Source organism: Cinclus cinclus, chromosome 3 (assembly GCF_963662255.1).
Source record: "Cinclus cinclus chromosome 3, bCinCin1.1, whole genome shotgun sequence".
Taxonomy (NCBI): Eukaryota; Metazoa; Chordata; class Aves; order Passeriformes; family Cinclidae; genus Cinclus; species Cinclus cinclus.
Genome location: NC_085048.1, coordinates 105810875 through 105826742, shown reverse-complemented (window position 1 = coordinate 105826742; position 15868 = coordinate 105810875). Strand labels below are relative to the sequence as shown.

General features: G+C 43.3%; 1 protein-coding gene across 1 annotated transcript in view; it reads right to left on the bottom strand.

Annotated features, from left to right (window-relative positions):
* Window positions 1–7042: 7042 nt before the first annotated feature.
* The window catches only part of PLCB1 (phospholipase C beta 1), a 335098-nt gene continuing 326272 nt past the window's right edge, over window positions 7043–15868 (bottom strand). Inside the window, exon 32 of the mRNA XM_062490621.1 lies at window positions 7043–10354. Coding sequence (XP_062346605.1) covers window positions 10124–10354 — 231 coding nt within the window. The 3' untranslated portion in view covers window positions 7043–10123. The remainder of the gene's footprint in view (window positions 10355–15868) is intronic.

Here is a 15868-nt window from a genome sequence, read left to right as displayed (position 1 = left end):
ACTGCAGGTGCTATGATGTTTATTGATTTTTTTTTTTTTTAAGTATGATCTCCTTGAGTCATGTGTAAACAGTTCCCATTTCACAGCTCAGGAATGGTCCCACATATGCTGCTGGTCAAGGAAGTTTGCAAGCTTGCAACTGGTAACTGCTGTAAGCACCAGTAATATTAGTAGGGATGCTTCTTATAATGACAAATGAAAATTATTTTTTTTTAAAGGAGGTTTTATGAATGTCCCAGTTTAGGTTTTGAGTGGGTGGTAGTACAGAGGAGGAAACCAACTCCTGCCCTACTTGAAAGAAACATACTACTGCCCAGTGCTCCATCACCCTGCAGTGTACACACCATGCTGATTTACACCATACTGACACTTAGCATCACTACAAACCCGGTCCAAATTATGAGGACTGTAGTAAGAAATTAATTTGCGTGGCTGATATTGAATTCTGATCCTCCAGCACTTGCATTTCTCCAGGAATCCCCACCATCTGCATCCATGATTCTGCTGGGCTGCTGAAAGATTACGTGGTTTGGACCAGATCCTCCTCCTGGCTCGGGGCAAGCACAGCATTATTTTCATTCCACTATCTGAAGGAGGCAGTTCTGGTGGCAATTTGAGAATCATATATTATCACAGGCTATGAAAAGAATAATTTATGCCCTTGAGCATTTCTCAGATCTTTCAGCAAAATCAGACATCTAAAGGAAAAATCTAGTTCTTTGGAGAGCCACAGGGATGAGCAATGCACCCAAGAGGAGTTGGGGTTCAGACATGAAGGAATTAGCTTGATCCACCAGTGTGGTTTTGTCATCTCAGACAGACCCAGGCATATCATGTTTCCTTGTTTCATAACAGCCATCTGGATGTGAAAATGGAAAGATGGGAGCTTGTTCTATGGCTCTGGTTTGCCTTCCCATGGGCCATACGTCACCCTGGGCTTTTGCAGAGGGCTGCCATTTGTGCTGGGAGCTTGCACCCCTCCTGTTTCTCTCTGACACATTGTGCCATAGACTGCAACAGGCCTTGGTTCCTGTAGCTCTGAAAGAGGGGAAATACTCCAGGAACACCTCACCCAGTGTGATCACAATCATCCTGAAAGCTTCTGGGCTGGGGTGGAACCTGCTGCTCTGCTGGGCATTTGTCAAGCAGTCCATATATAAAATTCTCAGTGCTTCCCCAGAATCTTGTTGCTTTCAGACAAGGAGTTACTAATATAACTTTGCCTCTGTTGGCATTCACCTTCTGCTATTATTTCTCTTCCCCAAAAAGCAACCCCAAAGCTGCCCATTAATTGCTACAGAACTGACAATTCCTACAGCAATTGAGGGATCTATCTGCAGTTCCCTGAGCATGTGACACTGGACAATCACCATTAAGTAGTACTTGACCTAAGGTGAATCAAAGATGATCTAACTATTAAAAAAAAATAAATACCCCCTCTCCCTCCCTGCCTTACAGGAACAATGCCACTCTGAATTTGTGTGAATGCAGGCTTTCCAGTTTGTCTCCCTCTCTGAACATTTGATAGTTCATTTAAAAGAAAGAAAAAAACCAAACAGAGCAGAGGGTTCCCTTGTGGAATGTAAGACCTCCAAAGGACTTTTGGCAGCATCTGGAGATATTATTAAGTTTTCAGACTAGGTATGCATAGTACAATAATTAGGTCCCCTGAAGAGACCCCAGTAATTGATGGAATTTCATGACATCTATTATGAAAGTGTGAAATGGCTTTTCATAAAAAAAAAAAAAAACACCAAAAAAAACAAAAAAAACCCAAAACAGTATTGGATTTTCCACTCTTTATTCCACATAGCTAAAAAAAATCAATATTAATACCTGGCTAGTGAATTCTGACTCTTAAAGAAGTTTGTGGCACAAAGAACTCACAACACTGGGTACTAATTGCTCTGGAGCTAATGAGAGCACCATGGTATGTGCATTGGATTAGACCCACTGCTCAAGAAATCTCCTTTGTCTTTCTTTAAAAAATATTGGAGAACTTGCCTTCTGGAACAAAAAGCTGCAAGTGTTATTTTGTGGAACTGGTTCTTTACTTCTGGCAATGCTGCAGAGTGCTGAAAAACCAAGTGAAGAAATAGGACGTGCACTGTTGCATCGGCATTGCAAACAGAGATCAAACATTAGACAGTTCTCCTGCATTTTGGGACTGAGCTGGAAACAGCCACTCAGGCAGAGGGCATAAGTGGAACTCCAGGGACCACTGGATCCTGCCTGAACGATTGTCCTCTGCTGGGGACAGCCAGGCTGCCTCGTTTCGTCCAGCCTGCTGTCTGCCGAGGCTGCTGCAGAGCGGCAGCTAGTGCCAGCAGATGGGAAAAGGCTGGGAAAATGAAGTGAACCCGAGGGGAAGGCAGCAACGTGCAGGAGGAATCAGTTTGTATAGAAACAAACTCCGCATTTCACATGCAGGCATGTGCTAGTTTTCATACAACCGTTTTTAAGGTGGTGCTGTGTTTTGACAAAGAGGGCTTTGCTGCAACGATCTCAGTGCTTGCAAGTAATAGGAAGATGGATAAAGAGGTATTTATTAACATCAGCAAACACCTGTCCCTGTGCCTTGGACCCCATCTGGCACCACTGGCATCCCCTGTCCACAGCCAGTCCCAGTATGAGCGTACAGGCAAGGAGTTGCAGCTCTCCTCAAATAGCCGAGAACAGCAGTATTTCCACGGAGAGCCAGATAATTTCCCTCTCATTAGTTACCTTGACACAAGAAAGTTATCACAGCTCCTCAGTGTGTCACTGGTCTGAGGGAACAGGAATACAAGTTTTAATTTATGGCAACAGAAAACAGTTGCTTTTTATAGAAAGGGAGAGCCAACACCCAAAGTTGGATTTCCTCAGGGAAAGCAGAGCAATCATTTTGTTGCTACCAAGGCGATACCAGGGTATTTTCTTCCTATTTCTAGACCCATAATAAAATAAAAGGAGTGAGTAGCAGCAAGATATAGGAAACACGCACTGGTGAATGCTCTAATGCACGGAGCTAAATCAGCTCCTGTGCCAGAGGCAGCACAGGCTTTCTCAGCAATGCAGAGCAGAGGGCTGAGGTGCCACAGCACAGTGGTGTTTCATGGCATCACTCCACGTGTGATCACAGCACAGGTGACATGGGACAACCTGTGACACTCTGCCCCACTCCCAGCCCTGCCCAGGAGTCCCCAGCCCTGCTCCCAGCCCAGCATGTCTGCAGGTGCAGGAAAACCCCTCCTGGGGAGCAGGAAAAGACTTCTCTCCCTCCCCTCATTTCCAGCCAGGCCTGGCAGCTGCCTGCAGGTTTCTGAGCATGGTATGGAAGCCAGCAGTGGCATGAAGGGGCTCTGTGGTCGCTTCCAGCCCATAAATCAGGGCAGCAAACAGCCCCGCTGACGGCCGGGCTGCGGTCTCGGGCTTAACGATCAGAGGGAGCACTCTGCGGTAGCAAAGTGAAAGCAGAGTGTAGTATTTATTTACTGAAAGGAACACAGGCTGTTTCCTACTTCTACCAGTCCCTTCCCCTCAGGAAGCTTTTCACCTAGCTCGAGGAACTGAGCTCTCCGAGCTGAGATCATTGCCCTCTTGGATGGAAACTGTGGCACGCCGCAGCACTGCCTCCTCCTCGCTGGAGCTCTGTCTCCAGCTGTTTCCCCGAGGCTGACAGGCTGCACCCTGTGAGTCAGAGATGCATCTTACCACAGGCTTTACAGCCTGGGTTTGCTTCCAGCCAGGGCATTCGTCTGCTCCACTCAGTTGGTGATGAGCTGCAAGAGCACTTGGGCTGGGTTTATTTATTGCTGAGGGCTCCTGGGACGCCACAATTTTACTGATTTGCACCCTTGGAGAGAGGTGACTCGTTTTCTGGGAGACACCCCATATGGCTGAATCACCATTCAGGGTTACTTTACTGACCCTGGCAATTAAGAGGACATTAGAAAGCCTTTCCAAGGGGAATCACGGCCCTGGGGTGATCAAATGTGAAAGTGTCCTCCTGGGGGAAAAAAACCCTCGGAGAAAACAACATTATACTAAGAACAACAGATCTGAAGGCCAGGAGATGCTGTGAGATCATCTGGTCTGGTCTGTCCATCACAGTCCCCTCTGCTGCATCCACACTGACCACATGGTGCAAGTACCTGATGAGGCACCATCCCATGCAGTGCATCATCCTCTTCCTGTCTGTGCTTACAATCCATCATCTTTGCTACATGTATTCAGAAAAGAACATAAAGATTTTGGTGCATCTCTAACTCTCTTGCCTCCAGCTTTCATCTGGCAACTGGTGTTTTGCCTTTCCACCAGCCTCTGGTGGTTTTCCTGTGAAGCCCAGCTTTCAGCTATTGGTCTGTATAGCCTAGGGACTGTACAGGGCCAGTTTTTCTCTGTGTTTTCCTGAAAATGTGGTACAAAACCTGGACAGATTGCTTTCCAGCTGTAATCTCTTTCCCGGCTGAAGGCAACTCACCTCACAGCTGCTTACAGGTCCTGGCATCTGTGGGTCAGATCAGTGCAGCAACACTTGTCAGCTAACTTTCATCTTTCCCAGCAACAAAGTTTCATTCACACCTCACCCTGCCACTTTCTTCTCTTTTTAAATTATTTGATCCCCCTTGCCCAGCCTATAATCACTTGTTGAACAGGCCAATTATCCCACAGCAGCTCACGACACTAATTACATTAGAGTTTTCAGCACTGGAAGTTGCCAAGCTCTCCTGCTCATCAGCCAAGCTTCCTCCACTGATACAGCAGCAGGCTTAACATTTCTTCTCTTCACATTCATGAGGTTGGCTTCAATATGTTCTGAATTAGAACTTTGCTATTTAAAGCCCTTCTACCTGCATGGGAATCCAGCCATAAGGATTAGTACCTCTTACCACAGTCTTCCCACCATGTTTTGCAGCCCCACCATTCCAAAAACCCCAGCCCTATGAAATCATATGGATTATACAGTAGTTAATTGATTACCTCCAATGTTTTCTTTACTTTCTGCAGGCTGAACACTTGGTTTTCTCATTTCTTCAGTATTTTTTTCCTCAGATCCTGCTTTTGATCATGCTACCCCCATGATACTGATACTGAAGAACCTGCAAACTGAGCTTCTAAACCCTCCCACTGAGAAAAAGTACAATGGAACTACACTTGGGAAAGCAGCACAAGCCCCAAGCCTTTCCAGCTGTCTGTGCAGCAGATACCTTCTCTCTAGAGGACCATTTTTGAGCCAAGATTCCTTGTTGCAGTTGGCTTCCTTAACTAGTGACCATCACCTGCTGCTTTTTGAATGTGGCTTTGATTTCCTGCATTGGCCCTCTCGCTGAACAGCTCTTCCTTCTCCTACTGAGCCCTCAAAAAAACAGAGTATGGGCAGGGAGGCACTAGGTCTGATGATGGACAAAAGAATCCTGCTCTGTTTGAGCTGAGTCTGGCAGATTTGATGTGCAGGTCCTGCACACAGAGCTCTCCCAAAATCCAAGGGTATGACTTCGCCCATAGGGGTTTAAATCTCCACTCATGTCTTTCAAATGCACAGCTGCTTACATCAAAATTACTTTCGTGGGTTCAAATGCATGCCCAGGTTTTAGGGGGGCTGGCTGTCCAGCCTTCAGCCTGCTCATCCACTCCAAACTCTTTCTGCCGCCCTCAGCAATGTTCCCCAGTGCTCATCCCAACATTTCAGCTGAATCTGGCTACTCTCCAGCCCTTTCCTGGAAGCTGCCCCACAGTGAAGGGAACAGTGTAAGGCTCAGGAAACTGTTGTGGTGGGCCTGGTTTTCTTCTGGCCATCACCAGGAGCTTTTACAGAACCCACCTGAACCTCAATGACCCACTGGGCCTCTCAAAGCAGCTCAGGTCCCACTGCCTGGCTTCTATGACACCAACCTCCTTGCGCTCAGCCTCCAAACAGCTTTTCCACACATCCCAACCTGCTCCTCTCTCCCTCCAGAAGCCAAGTCAGCCTCCTGTGGACCAAGTACAAGCACTGAAGTCACCTGCTCAGCCAGCTGTGAGAATCCTGCCTCACCGACCCTGCAGGAGCCAAGGGTTCTTTCCCAATCCTTCCCATGGCCTCCTGACTTTTCCCTCTGCGTTCACCATCACCACCTCCACCTTGCCCCCAAATGTCTTGGTGCCAGGCTGGTGTCCTGCCCTGTGGTTCCATTTGCCTCCTCTCACCTGTGTCACTTCATGGTGGGACTGGCTAAGGGGGTCTCCACAAACCCCACTCTTGATTTCACACCCCACTGCTCTTTAGGGAAGGAAATGTACCCAGTTTTTATTCTTTTGGCTCTCCCCCTCTTCCCCATTTCTGTCCCAGTCTTATTCCTGTCTGTCAAGACTCATGGCTCTGCTTTCAGCTCTGTTCCTCCCTTCCTTGCCCAGCCTCATCCTGTGCCATGCCCATCCCACGTGTCAGGCCCCATTTCCCTTCTAGTGAGTGATTTGACTCCAGCTGCCTCAAAGACTATTTTAACTGGTATATCCTTCAGTAGACTGGATTAATATACCTGCTTATCTCTTCTCCCAGAGATAATTTTGTACATTGTAAATTAAAATAGGCAAGTCAAAAGCCAAAGGAATAGATTTATTTTTCAATGCTCTCAGTGGAAGGCCCTGCAAAGGTATATTTCACAGCACATATATCATTGGACAGATGATGAGTGAAACAGCTGGGGCAGTGGAACAGAAGTAAAGAAAGGTGCTGTAATTTGTCGAGACAGTTTATTGGTATGGCTGGAAATCACATACCAGCTCTCCTGCAAAAGCCTTCCTGTAAATCACCACATTTTCTTACCAGTTCATTGGCTCCCTGCACACTGTTTTTTGTTTCCCATTGTTTCGGAGTAGCAGCAAATGCTCATTGTGCTGGGACAGGCAAGGGCTGGAAGCACAGGCATGTGCAATTTCTTGTTCTTGGTGGTAACACAAAAGCCTGCAGGGAAATTTCCCTCCCTTCTCCTGGCAGTGCCCCTCTTGTCAGCGAAGGGGTCAGGGTAAGGTCTCCTGAGTCAACTGCGGCTCTTGAGTCAATGAACAGAGAAAACTGGACTTGTGTTAAGAAATTTTTATTTGTCCTTTGGATCTGTAATGTAAGCACATAAAATTACAAGTGGAAGAAACATCATGCCACAAAATTGCATAGAATTTTTACAAAAATGTGAATTATGCCTCTGAAACAATCATAGATTGAGGAACCGAAAAAATATGTACATGTTAACTAGAATATTTCACCCTACTCTGAAAGCAAATCATCAAGGACTAATCAATCACAGACACTACTAATACAATGTACAAGAGCAACACTGATTTCAAAGAAAGGCAAGCAATGATGTCCCTTTAGTTATTTCTCAGTGAATGTTTAGCTAATACATGAGCATTAATTAACATAATTATGAACATGTTAAGTCTAAAATGTCTGGCCTTCATTAGAATTTTTAAAATTCTGTTTATACTGCCAAAACCAAGCTATTTTCAGTAGTGTAAAGATATCTGAAGTGCACGACCTAGTTTAATATAGACAGCTCTATTCTATACAGCAGAAAAGTCCACAATACAGCATTTCCACACATTCAACACGGAACAAGGCAAATACATAAAAGGCACAAGACTTGCACATCATAAAGACCCTTTTTTCATTATCTTACTCTAGTTCAAGTAATATCAATATTAAATGATATCAGTTTCACTGAAATAGTTTGAACGATGCCAGATGTACAGGATTACACACTACCTTATACCTGCAGAAAGTGGCACTGTACAGATATAAAAAAATGTGAGTACAGGAAATGGTCAAATACAAACGTACTGTAAAATGACTACAGCTGAAAGTATATTTAACCCAACCAGTCTATTTACTTCTTATTAAATATAAATAAAAGCTTAATTGGTATTTGCCCGAGTTTCTTTGAAGACTGTGGCGAAGCCCTGGCACCCCTGAAATCCACGGGCATGTCACGCTGTAATCCAGAGGAGCCAGGATTTTCCCAAAAAGCCTGTGCTGTACAACGGTTTCTATAATGCAATAGTTTCAGTTTTAGTATGAACACTGCTATCAGTTTATTCTCATAATAATTTAGACAATACGTCATTTTAATTTTATAAAATGCAGCATTAAATCTCGACTCTACATTTTCAATGAATGATTAAGATTGATTTCAAAGTGCAAAACTAGGATTAGCAGAGGAGTCACCTTTCCTAGCGTTAAGATGAAAGTCAGATTTTTGAATTTCATGTGCACTGATTTCATCATGATAAACCAGAACAGTTTAATTCAAAATATGATCTCCAATGTGCAATTTTTCTTTCTTTCTGCTCTAAGTTTAAAAAGGAAACATCAAAATACTGTTTATTTTCCAAGATTTGAACTTATATATATATACACCATTATTTAACTGAAAACTTAAGCTTGATTTGTATTTTATTGCTTAAATTTAAATAAAATAAGTTATTTTAAGTACTAAAATCCTGAGGGAATGGAAGTAAGGTAACTTAACTGTTACAATGTCTTAAAATGCCTCCCTATTAATTGATTGCTTTCTCCAATTGCCATTTAACCCTAAGTAAGGCCCTGATCTTGCAAATGTGAATGTGAATTATTCCCAGCCCAGCTCCTGAGCCCAGTGGTGCAGGAAAACACAACTTTGCAAGATCAAGTGTCTCAAGGCCAATCTGGGGCTTCTGGGCTGGTTTCTCCTTTGCTCCTTTCCCTCCACCAAAGAGGGAAGCATCGTGCACTGGCCCAATTAATCCCAATCTGTTTGAGGTGTTTCATAATTCCAATTTCTGCTAGGATGGGAATCCAGAGAACAGCATTTCTTTACCTTTTCAAATATCCTGACTTTCATAATGTCTCTTTGTCATCTGATGTAAATTTCTCAGAAAGTGCTGTTACTTCTCTCATGCATATCATACAGTACACTAACTTTTATTGTTCTTATTTTAACAAGTCAGTTAAACAGATTAATATACATTTTTAAATAACAGTGGTCAGGTTTTTATACTTTGCTTTTAAATTTTAGACCTTAGTAAAACTGAACCTCAGTCTTAAAAATAATGGAAGATTCTGTTAGATTTCAAATACTGTAGTCCTAAACATTTTATAATCCTATCAAATTCAGTAAGCTTAAAATATGATACTTAAAATCAATACTTTCGAGTCTGCAAAATATATATCAAATTTATATTCTAAAACTACTTTGATTTACAACACTAACACCACAGAAAGAATTCTATGATTCCATGATTATTCTATAGCAGTATAACCCAGATGTTAGCTCTTGGAAAGATTCTCCCTACTCACAGATCCCTGAAACATTTCATTTGTCCAAGAGACCACATCAACTCCAAATAGAAACATGCTGTGTGTGTATATAGACAGATGTGTGTGCGCATATAGCTATACATATATACATATACACACACACACACATATATATGTATAAACATATATGCACTCACACAGTGTAACAAACACAGACGGACACAGACACGGACAATCTCCACGCAGATTCTTCTCTCTGTTTTCCTCTCGTCCCCACAGTTCCAAGAATTTTCAGCAGCAAATATATGTCTCTCCATGGGATAAACATAATATCAAGACAGCAAGCCACCAGTGCTTGCAGAGCTAAAAAGGATCCAATGTCTCAGTGCAAATGTAAAAGGATGGTACAGCTGTCAAGGTGCAGTTATAAAGAAGGAAACAAATATGGTTAAGAACTGTTGTAATATGCGCCAGGATCTGTATTAGTTTGGAGCACTTTGCACTGGTACTCCAAAAGGAAATCTGCACACATTTGTCTCTGTACAATACACTGGTCTTCATTAAACATTCTTAACAGGGAACATTACCCATTGTAAATTGGCCAAAAAAAACAAAAACAAAAAAAAAGGGGAGGTTAACATATTAATTTTGCCATTACAACTGCACTAAGCTTCAGAATAATAATCAGATGAAGAATGAGAATGAAGACCTTGCAGAATACTTTTTATAAAATGTTCCTTTGGGGAAATGTGCACTTGAACGCAGATTGCTCCTGCCTCCCAAAGTGCTCCAGCAGCAGCTCACCCCGGGAGAGTGGAGACGGGCAGGTGGGAATGGAGTGCCCTGGTGCATTGATTGTTTCTTGGGCAGTTAAAAAGTAGTATCGAACACTTTTTCTTGATTATCTTCTTCCAATTCCTCTTCACTTTGTGGAGGTTTATGATTTGATTTTCCACTGTCAGATGCCAGGGAAGAAGGGGCAGAACTGTGGTCTCCATCTTCACTGATTTTCCCTTTCATGGCTTCCTGTACGAACTCCAGAATTTCCAAAGGCAGTCTTTTGAATTTGTCTTGATATTCCTGATCAAGTTCCACCTGCAACTACAACAAAAGAGACAAGCTGTCTTCAGGTGTGTCTGATGTGACCAGTGCTACAGGATGGGGAAAGTACCACACCAGGCAGGAGGGGAATTAACAAGGCATTTTTGCACAATTCAAGAAAGTATTCCCTTCTTTCCCATATTAGCACCACGCATCCAAAGTGCCTATTAATTTCCATGCAGTCATTGCAAAGCTGGAGGGACGTGCAGTCATAAGGCTGGTTTTGGGTACCATCCTTGGGTACCCAAATCCTTCAAATACATGTGGATTTAACCATAGTGGTGTCCATACTCCCACTGGCTTTGACAAGACCCCATTCAGGTGTAGTATGGATTATGGATAAGCCTTTGAAAGAACAAAGCCTTCATTGAACTTCAGGTAGTTAATCACACATCAAACACACCACAAACATTGCTCTGAGAACAATAAAACAACTTTTGCCAGATTTCTTGGGTTGGAGAAACCATTAGGAAAAAGTTAGTTGTCAAAGGGAGTCAGAGAGGGAGGGAAAACAAATTAAATTACATTTCTTAGGGCTAGATCATGGAAAGTTACATTATCGGATTAATGCAGAATGTGTCTTGGACATTACTGGGGAAAAAATGTCATATCATCAACAGGATGCAAAAGGCATGCAGAAAGAAATCTGGCTATCAGTCTTCAGGAAGCAGTGGGTCCTTTCCCAGTATTTATTAGTACAGCCTTTGTTTTTAGTGCTCATATTAGGATCTGCATGATCCATTATTTTAAAAAAACATTAATATGTATCAGTTTCAACTGAAGACAAAGCCAATTTTTTCATCATGACCAATATGAGCACAGCAGGAAGCAAAAGGGGTGAGTTACAAAGCCAGACCCGCTCGCTCCATCCATCCACCCATCCATCCATCCATCCATCCATCCATCCATCCATCCACCCACCTTCTTAAAAAGAGGGAGTCAGGTTCTGCTAACTGTAGCTGCAGCAGTTTTGCAATAGTTTCTTAGGCAATTGTGTTTTCAGCTATGTATTTTCCCAGGATATCCAGGATAAAGGTGCTAGGAATTCTGATCCTTCAGCTCTAGGCCTGAGTCTATCCTGTGCAGTTCCAGGTCTCCTTCACCCCACTGCAACAGCTCTCAATAGGCAGTGCAAATTTTCACTTGAACATTAAGTCCTATCCTAGTCTTACCATCCTTGACCTGTCCACACACAACATGTGGCTCTATCGCCACCCCTCCCTCAGAGCCCTTCCAATCCCATTCCCCATGCTTCTGCCCTGGTTTTCATCCTGCATCTCTGACTTTATTTTTGTGAGGCCTCTTCTCCTTTCTCCTGATGTGCAAATCAATGTCCTTAGCTCACCCGGTCTAGTTCTACATTCCTTAATTAGACAAATTCTGCAGCTTTTCTTCCTCAAGATCTAAGATCTGCTCTTTTTCCTTTTGGTTTCCCTACTAAAGCTCTTTTCCTGCCTTCTTTCTGGCAATTTTCCTGCTGTCCTATTCTACCTCAGAAAAAAAACAAGTCTGAGGCACAAATGGTTCCATTAAAACACACCCTGCCTCTAAAATACATATTTCTATCAACTAGAAATACATAGTTGTTGCTGTGGTAGTTAATCATTACCATAACATCCTTCTTCTTTTCCTGAACCCCATTATTTTCTGGCTTTGTGCCTAGATACAGATTTTCTGAAGGGATCCTCCTTTTGTCTCCATTTTGCAAACACTTCCACAAGTACAGGAATTATCAGAGGAACAGTGCCATAGGGTGGCTGGTGGAGAAAACTGAAAAATGATGCTGATCCTCCCTCTCTGCCCTGCTCACCACAGCCCCAGGACCCCATTCCTGCTGCCCAGGGAGCTCCTCAGCCCCCTCAAGATCACATCTGCTCTGGTTGGAGTGTCGGCAGCATGGCACTCACAAGGTCACACTGAAAAACCAAAGATTAAATTCTAGGCGAAAGGTCTTCTTTCATGGTGCAGTTGTGCTTGGGGTTACAGTTCATGGCTCAATACCTGCACTGCTTAAAAACACAGGCATGTCCAAGCCAGCAATGAGCTGCTGCATTTCCCCCATCTCATTGTCACAGGTGGCATTTATCAATTTTGGGCACCTCAGGTATAGAAGAAGGTATTTAGTATCATAAGTCAGGGAAAATTCTCCTGGCTCTCAACTTCCTTCAGAACCTTGATTTGCTTAATTAGGTTTAAAAGCAAAAGAAATATCTGAAATCCCTCAGAAACTGAACGTTATCTGAACCCAGTGCAACCATAACCATGGTGTTAGCTAACAATTGTGTCTAATATTCTCCTAAAGTGCCTCCAGTGGCTAATCCCCCTTAAGTCGAGTGTTTAATAGAAATGACATGAATCTGGAGCTACCTCTCTGTCTCCAGAGACAGCCTATATAGATATCTAATCATGAGAAGATTGGAGTTAGCTGAGAAAGAGCAGACAGCAGACAAGGAGGGTTGATTAAAACTGCATCAGTAAAAAATAGTTTTCTTTTTGACTCCAAAGGCACTGTCAGTTCTTCCCCGTGCTCACCGTTCAACAAGCCCCTCAGATCCCATCCACTCCCTGGCCCCTGAGGTACCATACAAGGTTAAAGAAATAAGTTGCCTGCTTAAAACCACTGGCCTAAAGAAATCCAGCTGTTTTTCTTTTAAAAGCCTCAGTGTCCTTCTATTCATTCTGTAGCATTACACAGACATTACAGTTCATGGCCGTGAACAGAGAGCTGCCCTCCCAGCGGCATCTCTCATTTGGCTGGCTGATGGCAAGACAAGGTGCCACGTTAGTGTGTGAGTAGAAACCTCTCTGCTCGACCAGCACCTCACCAGACTTCCCCCCAGGGTGGCCTTCCCACCCAGTTTGCTGTTCCCTTGGGTTGCTTCCCATCACAAGTCCACCTACCCCAATTTCTCTGCTCTCTAGCTACTGAACAAGGTGACCTACACTTGCTGTTAGGATTTTGGAGTCAGACAAGGTGGGGGGAATGAGACTGATGATTAGAAGATCATTATCTGGACCACTGTCCTCATTAACATGTAACAACCTTCTTCCTTCTGTTATCTCACTACCTGCCCTCTTACAGATCCTCTGTCCTCTCCTTAACCCACAACAAAAACAACATGAATATCACCTCCATGTAGCTTTAGTGTCCCCCAGTTGGACACTATTTCTTGTTCAGGTGGATCTCACTCCCAGTGACAGGCAGTGAGTTAAAACTTTAAAATTCAGAGCCATCATTAGGTGTTTGCTATGGGATCCTTGGGGACAGGAGATGAATGTGTTAGTTGCCCTTGATGGCTGAGGCCAAAAGCTCTTGAATGTGTGCTGCATCTCCTACCTTTTATTTTTTTACCCAAAAGTGCAAGTTTAAAAATGCCAGCTGATTCTCACCTCAGCTTTACGCAAAAACTGATCAGGACAAACAGCACCATCTGCACCTCGAGTCCAACCAGCACAGCCCTGAGCTGAGGAACAGGACACAAACAGGGCTCAGCAGGTGAGCAGAACTCCTGGTGGTCAGTCAGCTGTCCAGCTCATAGGCTCACATTCATTCCCTCCCAATTCAAAGGGCTCTTTAGAATCCTCGGCTACAGCCACTTTCCAAAAAGGGTCATCAGTCAGGAAAAGGCCTTGCAGCCCTTCCTTGGAATGTGGGAGGGGACAGTGATTATGGTTGCTCAGCTTAAAGCAAGGGAAACACATTCAGAAAAGGAAACAGATGGTATTATCAAAACTATTTACATTTATATTTATACCTAGCTGTTATTACTAGAGGTCCCAAATGAAACAGCATGAACAGCACTAAAAGCAGTGACTGTGATCAATAAAGGATTACAGAAGCAGAGGTTGTGGGTTTAGACAATCCTGAACAAGCCCCTGTAGATTCTTGCATGCTAGCAAAGTGATCTAATGAACTCCTGCTTCTACCAAGAGACAAAACAAAGCGGCCATGTGGGAGATGTGCTGTGCTGTCAGCACAAGTGACCAGAAGGGCTTTGAGACAAGAGGGGGACACAGCTGGCCCACACAGCCACCTCCACCTCACCCCCTCCCTGCATTCCGGCAGCCCAAGGGAAAGGGAAACCGGGGAGAAACACGTCCAGCCCATCTCCCTTCCTGCACCACCTTTGAAGTCCTGGATGTGAACATTGCAGCTCCTTCCCCTTGTACCCTGAGAGTGGCCTTTCGGAAGTCACTGTGCAAGGGCTTTCCAAACTGCTTCTCCCTCTCTTCCGTCCCCACGTGTTTTGGGACACCGCATGCTTGGCCTGTGACCTCGCAGCATCCTTCTCCTGCTCTAAACATCTTATTTGATGCACAGCCAACCCACTTCCACCCGCACTGGGATTCATTCCAGCTCACACAGGTTTTTAGAATTATATTTGCAACTCAAAAATAATGTAAGGGTCACTACTTATAACGCATCTCAAGAATTAATCTTCAGCCAAAAACGTTTTGAGAAAGTTATGTATGAAATACAACAAATTACACATTTTGGTGAAAAGACCCCCACCAAAACACAGTTTTGTTGAAACAAAAACATTAATTATGGCCATATTTGTTTTGATGAAGTTCTTTCACTGTGAAGATTTGATATAATATTTGATATGTGATATTTCCAAATAAGTCACTTTTTTAAGTCTCAGGTTTTTCCATTCCACTGGGATTTTTTCTCTAAGGGCAGCTTTTTGAGTTTGGTGTTTCTGTTATATCTCCTTTTAAATTTATCTTATTTTGTTTTCCTGATGGCTTTCTTTCCCTGAATGATGCAGTGAATTATGAATGGAAAATTATTCAAATATCCTGGCTCAACAATTTAGGTAAAAATAGACTCTGACGACTAAATAGTTCAGTATCTCCAGCAATCTCTGACATTTCCACCAGTAAACTCTTTATTCTCAAGTTTTTTCACAAATTTTGAGTTAAAATTTCAAATGCGAGAGATTTTAAAGTTGTGTTATTTCTCTTTGAGGCAGAGCACAGCAAAATATAAAAAAAATTACTCATTTGGTATTTGATTTTTGCATTTACCAGTTGAAATGTGATACTCATTTGTATCCATAATTACTGTGGCACTGCCCACATGCGGGATACTATTTAATTCCACATGGACAGTGCCTGTTCTTTTTTTTTTACTGATGAGAAACTCAACTGCATTTGTTTCTTCTGTGCAATTTCAACAGAATGTATTCTGACAAGAGGCAGAAACTGGTCACTGCACCATTTGTAATCAAAGGGGGGCTGCAACCTCTCCAGGGAGTTTCTGTTTAGCAAAGCTGCCGTTTTCCTTATCACGTGCCATTGGGAATGTTTATTTTGTTAACACCAGCAACACTGATATTTTCAGTGGTCAGTGAAACCACAGTGCAACAGCAACACTGGGCTGGGACTGGGGCCCCAATCTCACTCCTCCCCTCCTCCTCTAAATTTGCTAAAGCTACAAATACTTATTTTTCTTCCTGCAAATATTTGACCCATGTGCCTAAAGATACTTTTAAATAGAGGATTTGGGGC